Raw genomic sequence first — 8,907 nt, forward strand, 5'->3', positions numbered from 1 at the left:
ATGTATAAGCCTAGTTTTCCAGCACATTTTTATTGGAGTTTTTGTGGTAAAATTAGGTGCCTCGGCTGATATTCGGTCTGCTTATATGGTCTATACGTTATGTTCTTTGGAATCCCCGCCCCAAAAAAGCAAGCTCACTGCCATCCTGTTGATGTTAACTCATACATGGCAGGGTATAATTGTCCCTGTGACTTCCCATGACTATAACTCTTTATAGGAGTAGAAAACTCCATCTTCTCCCCTGGGGCAGCTAGTGGTTTCTAGTTGTTAATCTTGGGAGTTAGCATCCCAATCAATGCATAACCACTACACCACCCGGATTCCATTAGAAAGTATATGAAAAAACAATATTCAGATCCCCTTAATAAAAGAAATACAATTAGAGGAAACAAGTTTATAGAAGATAAGTACCAGACACCCAGCACAAATAATTTTATATGCTTGAAAAGAAAAAGCGACATAAGGAGATGACATATGTTGACCCATTTACTGTTCTGCATACTTCTATACAGCAGCCTCATTTGAACCATGAAAACATAATCCTTGCTTGTTTGATTCCAACAGCAAACATCAAGTGCTTACTCTAAACTACCCACCTGAATGATTAAAATATTAGTATATCCATGTAATGAATATTGTACAATACTGTGGTATTGTTTCTCAAACGTTGATGGGTGTTTGAGTCATCTGGGGAAACTAGAGTTTCTGATTCTACATTCTGGGAGGACACCTGTGAGGAAACACTTCTAAGAAGCTCTAAATTATGTGAACACAACTAATATAGACTATACACTTTTAATTAGCAAGGATCTAGATGTGAGCTAATCTTAAAGGAGGAATAGCAGAAGGGATGTGGATCGATCAAGTGCAATCAGTTCTAGATAGCTGTTATAATTTTTATCATCTGCCTTCTTTACTTCCACAGCTTCCTATTCAAAAACAACTTCTCTTACCCTTTAAATCTTGTTTCCAGGACTGTCTTTAACACCATCAAGAACTGACTAATAGTATTATCTTAGCTAGAGTCAAACATGACAAACACAAAGGCATATATGCCCCTGTAGCTTCCCTGGGCTACCTTCTCCCATCCTTCTTGAGCAATCAGCAAGCCAATGAATAGGTTTGATATGTATCTGAAATTGGTCTCTGCTCCCATTCCCTAAAAAGTAGAGCACACACTAACATAGAAATAAAAGTAGGATGAGAACCTAATGTCGGGGGTTTAAGTGGAGAGAAAATGTTTTGAGAATGATGTACAAATGCGCTTTACACAATTGATGTGTGTATAGATTGCGATAACAGTTGTATGAGCCCCTAATAAAATGTTTAAAAAAAAGAAAAAAGAAATAAAAGTAGGGGTTGAAGGGAGATATGACAGGGCAAGATATGACAAAATAATAATTTATAAATTATCAAGGGTTCACAAGGGAGGGGGGAGCGGGGAGGGAGGGGGAAAAGTGAGGAGCTGATGCCAGGAGCTTAGGTGGAGAGCAAATCTTTTGAGAATGATGAGGGCAATGAATGTACAAGTGTGCTTTACACAACTGATGTGTGTATAGATTGTGATAGAGTTGTATGAGCCCCTAATAAAACAATTTAAAAACAAAAAAGAATTAAAATTGGAAAGATAATCAGATTAACTATTCAAAACTGCAGTGTATGCACTCAACTCAGAGCCAATTCTTGCTGTCTCTGAAATCAAGAACAAAGCCCATTAAGGAAACATGAAATTCTGAATTCATCCCTAACTCATTTTTTAAAGAGTATTTTTAATGGGGAAGGAAGAGAACAAAACTGGAACCACTTAGTGAGAAAGATATATATTCACTTTAAATAAGACAGTTGTCACAAGGCTAAGAAAATATTTATTAACTAGTTTTCATTAAGTAGTAAAACTGGTTTTATTTTGGTTTTCCAACAGTTTTCAGCAATGGCCAATTATCATTTCAAGGAAAACTGCTCAACACGGCAAAAAGTTACTTTTCTTTTACTTTCTTGAACACAAGGTCTCTCAGAATGTGATTCTCTATAACAAGATTTTACCAATGATCTATATACAAACATGGAAAACTGAAGGTGTAAAATAGGATATTAAGACCTGGATATACGATACAAAAATTTTATGTGCATGTATATATGCTTTTTATTCTAAACACATTTTGCTTCTTGACAATTTAGGAAATAAGAATGCCAATATTACTTCCTGGCTCCACTATTCTCCCACTGATTAAACTTCCACACTTCCTTTCAATCTTTCGGTACTATTTCTGGAACACAGTCACAGTAGTAACATAGTTACTATCTCAGACACTCTCTCACTTTTTGAGTTCATAAAGTTAGGGGCTTACAAAGGCTATCCTCACTCTGCTGGCCATGCATTCAATAGATCTGCTTTCCTGGGTTACCTTATAGTAAGATGAAGACTCAAAATCCTGCCTACATGAACTCACCAGCTCTTTGAGAACATCGATCAAGACTTCCACATTCCACGTGTGTGCCTGAGCTCCATCGCTTTTGTCTTTCCCATCACTCCAGATCCCACTGCCAGGAGCAGAGATACTCTGCAGAAATAAAACTCAAGTTAAACAAAGTCCCAATTCTGTGTTTCCCAAGATGTTAAAACAATCACTCCTGCTGTTAATTTATTACATACAAAATAAAGAGCACAGGACATGAATTCACGCACATACCTGTAATGGAATACCATCTGTTAACCCTGAGTGAGTTCGAGCCATCATTCCCAAAACCCTTGCAACCTGGGCAGCTGTGACTTCCCGAACACCAAACTGCATGATTATATTGCGACATTCTTCAACACTGAAACGAAGACATCATTTCAGAAAAATCCTACCATCCTCCTGACTAAAAGTAGACAATACTGGTAGAAAATGGGCTCCGGTGTAAAGTCTCTATAGAGTTTTAGTAACAAAGATAGTGATCAGCTTCATTTGTTACTTTTACATTAAACTTTTACATTAAAAATTGTTTAAACATTAAACAATTCCAGAATCAGTTTCTACTCATAGCTATACTACACAGGTTTCTGAAATGAGAGCCAACTGTCTTATATAGTTTAGGAATGTAAAAAAACTACTTAATAAGAAACAAAAACTTTAAATGATGAGTAGAAGAAAATTTCAGTCAAAAGATTTCTTACTAAACGGGGAATTGGAGACATGACTAAAAAAGATCAAAGGCATAAATCTGACTGAACAGTTAAAACTGTCACCTGATCTCCCCTCTGATACATGCTGAACCTGATCTAGTTTTCAACACTGTCTATATTTTTTGTTTTGTTTGTGTTCGCTCATAGTAGGGTGTATCTCAGAGGTATTATGTCATCAGATGTCTCCCTTGAAGCTGTGTTACATGGTTTTCTTTGTTTGGTATATGAAACCCAAGCTTGATGAACAGCAAGTAGAATAAGGGTTTTGGGGGTGGGTGGGGGTTGTTGGAGCAGTGAAAGAGAGACGATGTCTAGGAGTAAGGAAAAAGAATGTTTGGAAACTGTGGTAGCAACTGTAAAATTCTGCTTGACATGATTGACCTATGGAGTGATATATGTATTAACTCTCAATTAATAATAATTTTTTAAAGTAATACTTTCTTTCACAAAACAGTATTTTATCCTCATCAATCTTCAGTATAAACTGATGAGATATTGGCATGTGACCTGAGTATGATTTTTCTGGTATGTGAAAAAAAAAAATCACGTAAAATCTTTTCATGTTACATTTTGTACTTTACTAAATACAGGATTTTTACTAAATACAGGATTCTGCGTGTCAGGCATACACACAGAAATAAACTATTTCAAACATAATTTAGAAATATGGTTGAAAGAGTTCTAGTAAAACATTTTTAGGTTGCAACTGAAAAGTTAAAAAAAACCAACAATAACACACCAATAATGTCTTGGTAATTTATTTTCAAAAAATACTAAAGATTTATTATATCCCAGTCCTAAGCGCTATCAGCAGGGTGAAACCATTTGCTTTGGTGCCCCAGGGAGATAAAAAGAACATGAACCAGGCACACAGAAAAACAAAGTAGGCAATGAAGGCATAATGAAGAAACTGTGGGGAGAACACTGGCTGCTACATTACGTAGAAAATGATACAAGATCCTTTCCCCCAAAAGAATCCTGACAATTAGATTAAAGTTGGTAATTTCTTTATCTCCAAGTTTTCAGAAATCACAAAATTGAGCGATAGAAATTTACAGCAAAATTGGTATGTGAAAACATTTTAAAGCAGCACAAATATTGAAAGGCTAACATTAAAGAAGTTATTCTCACAAGTTCATGAAGATTGTGTGATTATAACAATAAAATAGTTTTTTAAAAAATACCAAATACTGACTTGGCTCACTAATAACCACCAAAAAATCTGAGCCTCTTGTTTCACAGAATTAAACTGTGCTGGGCACAAGTGATTAGAAGTTTAATATATCGGATTACCAACCTTGCACAAAAGCCATAGCCTACTTCTTGCATTAGATCAGCCAGAGAGCTCTCCATCATGGTTTTAGCTACCCCTCCAGAATCAGGCAGGATCCTGTCCATTAGAATGTCCCGTTTTTCAGAGTATAACAGTGGTGCAAGCACCACGGGACAGCGTTCCTGGGGAAAATCTGAGGGTGGGGGGGGGAACAGATCATAACTGCTAGGTGATAAATGCAAACAATTTCTTTGGCTCACTAAAAGCCCCTCAAACCTGATTCTTCAAAAGTTCATATTCAAAGAAGTATGTATTTATTCCCAACCGTTGATATCCTAATGTGAATATATCACAAAATTTCTTATTAGTATTCTTACTTTTCATATTAAGAGTCTAGTATCTAACTAGATGCTCCAGTGGAGTAATCTGTTAGCACGCGGTACTGATAAGGTCTACTATCTAATGATCAATTCAAATCTCAAATATTACTTTAAATTTTCATAATATGGAATAACTCTCAATTATCTGGAAAAGCAAGGCATCATAAACAGGAAGATTAAAAGAGCTTATTTAAAACAAAATAAAAATAAAAGAGCTTATTCATTGAGCTGACAAATCCAAAATGTCCTACTAATGAAAAAGTCAATGTGACTCAACATTAAGCTATAGAAGCATTGACTCATTGCCATCAAAGCTCATAGCCATCCTCTCGGACAGAGCAGAACCGAGTTTCCAAGGCCGTTAATCGTTACAGACATCCGCACCTTTCTCCACAATGTAGCTGGTGGGTTTAAAGCACCAGCCCTTGAGTTGGCAGCCTAACATTTAACCCACTGTGCCAATAGGACACCTTTATATAAGCATTAAAAAACAGAACAAAGGCTACTGCCATCAGGTCAGTCCCAACTCAAAGGGTTTCTAAGACAACATATTTTTAGAAACATTTTAGGAAGCAGAAAAAGATACCGTATATACTTGAGTATATCCCAACCCGAATATCAGCCGAGGGACCTAATTTTACCACAAATATGGCATTAAAAATGCGCTGGAAAACTCAGCTTATACATGAGTATATATGGTAAGTCAGGATATGTCAGTACATTTCTACAACTTTAAGTGTGCATCTCTAAAAGAAGATTGACTAAGAAATACAACAAACAGCAATAGAACCAGCAGTGACCCTAGCATAAAAATAGCCAATAGTAAAGGGGGCTAGCTGTGTATATCAAAATAGAAAACATTTAAAAAACTAAAACAAACAAACAAAAATTTTTCTAGCATGTTATTATAACGTATTCTTCCTAAAGAATGGTGGTGGGCATCGTGGGTTGTCATACAGAAACATAGCAAACTTTAACTATGCATTTATAAAACAAAATTATTGGTTACATAATTAAGCTTTATCATTCATATATCAAATGATAACATGGTCTCTTCAAAACTATCACATCATCTGAAAAGAATAGGGAGAAAATCTTTTACAATATTTTTGCCACGTGTTTGATCAGGCACAGAAATAATTTCTTGTAAGCTCTATACACTACTTACCTCTGCGAAGTGTCTTAAGAAAAGCGTCTATCTGCTCCTGTCCAACTCCAAAGGCTCCCTTCTGCCCAAAGAGGAGATGGGAGAGGAGGAGGTGTAGGACCTCTATTGCTATATCTTGGAAGCCACCTTCTTGATTTCCACTGACGTCTGCGTCAATGTACGAACGCAGAAGATCTGGAAGCTTCTGTTTGATAAACTGGGCAGCTAAAAATCAGGCAAACCAAAAATCATTTCCATACTATAATGTGTAAAAAGTCACATATCAAAAAACACTATTTTCCCTACCCCAACCTCCAAATCTCCCTTTTATTGCCCCCCCCCCTTAATGATTCATATTTCTGGTTAATGTTCTACTTTAAAAAAAATCAATCTCAATTTCTATACTATGAAGCTTCAAGATTTCAATCTGTTTTCAGGAGTCTCACATTTCACTATAGAATTTTAAGGAAAAAGGAAACATACCGAAACCTCTGAGATCCAAGCTGGAAGAATTCAAGAGGGCAAGGCCAAAAATTACCTGAAACAAGAAGGATCAGAGTGACTAAGTCTCCAGTGGCTATTTTTAATTTAGCTGCCGTCTCTTTTCTGAATCACTTACCTCTTGCACTTTGCTTAACTTGAGAACTTTACTCAGCTGGGCAAATAAGTGGGGTGCAGGCTTCAAACTCTGAAACAGATCAAACTCTGTTTTAAAACAAGAGCTTACAAGTTTTCAAGCAGTTTTTAAAAGCATCAGTTCAGCCAATTATGGAGACATTTACCAATAAATATAATGCAGTATAATATAGTGTTTCTAGAAAAACACCATGTCCTAGAACTGTGAATTAACACCTCAGTTTTATGGTAATAGCACTTAAGAGTTTTCATAGATCTGATTTCAGCAAAAAGATTCTATTTATTATAAAACTGGCCTGGATTTTGTTAGAAAGCTATAATGGCAACTCTTTTTTTTTTTTTTAATGGCAACTCTTAAGTAGAAAATTTTAAAGACATATATGAGACCAAGATGTTGTGTTTTATGACATTATGAGACTGACAGCCTCTTTAGAAAGTTTAAGAGTATTCTTAGGAAGGCTAAAAATAGAAGCACTAAGTACCAACCTTCTGGTAGTGCAATGGATTATCAATGGCATAGGAAAGCGTCGAGATAAAATTTGGCTTCGTAATCAGGGAGGCGCACTCTTGAATCAGAAACTGAGTCTTCAAAAATAAAAAAGACATTTTAATTAAAACTGACAGACACCTTGTACAAATAAAAGCATGTGTGCTCAGAACACTAAAGTGTAATATAACACTGTGTCTACATTATCAAAATCAGCTCTTTTAAAAGATCCAATGAAAACTACTTTACATTCAATACGAATAATTTGGAACAAAAACCTCCACAAAATGCCCACTAATATGACAGCTATTAGAACATTATAAGAAACGATTACTAGATTAAAAATCAAGCTCAAGAAACTCAATCTAGGACATACGATTCCCTTCTCTGCTTTACTTATCTGTCAGGCAGGAAATTCCCAGCCCTGCTTCCTTTAGGCCAAGGGTTCTCAAAATGTGGGTCGCAACCCCTTTGGGGGGGGGGGGTGTCAAATGACCCTTTCACAGGGATCACCCAATTCATAACAGCAGCAAAATTACAGTTCTGAAGTAGCAACGAAAATAATTTTATGGTTGGGGTGGGTCACCACAACATGAGAACTTTATTAAAGGGTTCTGGCATTAGGAAGATGGAGAACCACTGCTTTAGGCAGATCACACGGCCTGTTGTCTAACCCTGAACTAGACAGCTACAAGTGCTACAAGTGGGAGACAAGAAGGATAGAGAAAAAGGAAGTGCCAGCCTGCCTTCAGGCAGCTAGCTAAGATTATTTCCGGATGCTCTTTGCATGTGTCACTTGTTATGAACATTATGTCCCGCCCCCCCCAACAATTCAAAGAACAATTAAAGCTGTAAGCCCAAAATACCTGATGAAAATCTTTGCCACTGCTTTTACCATCGCCACTGAAATCCACATGCGAAAATAGGCAGCGTAATAAATGCCTGTCTGCCTCAGGACCGTGCCGATTCACAATCTAAAAAGTCCAAAAATAAAAGTTTACAGGTTAATATTAAAGAGTAATAAGGAAGGTACTGATTTCTAGGTGAAAAATCGTAAATTATTGTTTATGTTGGATTATAATTACAAGAATTACTAAAATGGAGGTGCCAATATTTGTAATTAATAGGTTTTAAATGCTGCTTAGCAAGAACAGAGGATGAAACACTGCCAGCAAGCACCCATTACATAACCGTGGTGTGCTTTAGTCAACATTCACATAACAAGCACTTAACTAGGCATAACATAAGCAACATGTATTGGAAATACAAAGTTAAAAAAAAAGGTTTGAAGCCAACAGCTGTTTAACAAACTAAACTCACAGCAATTTTCCTAAATATGTTTACTGCAAAAAATGTAACTTGTAATTACTCTTGACACAGTTGTGACTACGCAATGACCTCAAAGGCCAGGCCCTAGGCTGGCCACCGTCTCTGAACATAACACTTTCGATGTCCTTGATTTCAACTAGGTCTGTTACCCACTGTACCTCAAAATTAGTGAGGGTCACACAAGCTTAGTTCTTCTAACTGAAAGGCCCTCAGTTATCTGCACATGTTTTTTTCTTTCTTCTTGTAGGTTTCTATCAAGTTACCCTATCATAACCTGTGGCACCATAACATCTCACCTTGCACAAACTTTTTTTTTAACTTAAATCATTTTATTGGGGGGCTCGTACAACTCTTATCGCAATCCGTACATCCATCATGTCAAGCACATGTATATATTTGTTGTACTCATTCTCAAAACATTTGCTTTCCACTTGAGTCCTTGGTATCAGCTCATTTCCCCTCCCTCCCTGCTCCCCCCTCCCTCATGAA

At 36.6% G+C, this 8,907-nt stretch overlaps 1 protein-coding gene across 6 annotated transcripts in view; it reads right to left on the reverse strand.

Moving 5' to 3' along the window:
• Positions 1–8,907, reverse strand: part of CNOT1 (CCR4-NOT transcription complex subunit 1) — a 103,909-nt gene that overhangs the window by 51,735 nt on the left and 43,267 nt on the right. For all 6 annotated transcript variants that reach the window (XM_045293698.1, XM_045293696.1, XM_004704630.3 and 3 more), the window contains exons 3-10: positions 7,956–8,063; positions 7,089–7,187; positions 6,586–6,654; positions 6,450–6,504; positions 5,988–6,191; positions 4,464–4,632; positions 2,691–2,817; positions 2,451–2,561 (exon numbers count right to left, since the gene is read on the reverse strand). In XM_045293698.1, the coding sequence (XP_045149633.1) occupies positions 2,451–2,561; positions 2,691–2,817; positions 4,464–4,632; positions 5,988–6,191; positions 6,450–6,504; positions 6,586–6,654; positions 7,089–7,187; positions 7,956–8,063 (942 nt within the window). The remainder of the gene's footprint in view (positions 1–2,450; positions 2,562–2,690; positions 2,818–4,463; positions 4,633–5,987; positions 6,192–6,449; positions 6,505–6,585; positions 6,655–7,088; positions 7,188–7,955; positions 8,064–8,907) is intronic.

This window comes from Echinops telfairi, unplaced genomic scaffold (assembly GCF_000313985.2).
Source record: "Echinops telfairi isolate 266 unplaced genomic scaffold, ASM31398v2 ScPeMD7_2291;HRSCAF=2852, whole genome shotgun sequence".
Classification (NCBI taxonomy): Eukaryota; Metazoa; Chordata; class Mammalia; order Afrosoricida; family Tenrecidae; genus Echinops; species Echinops telfairi.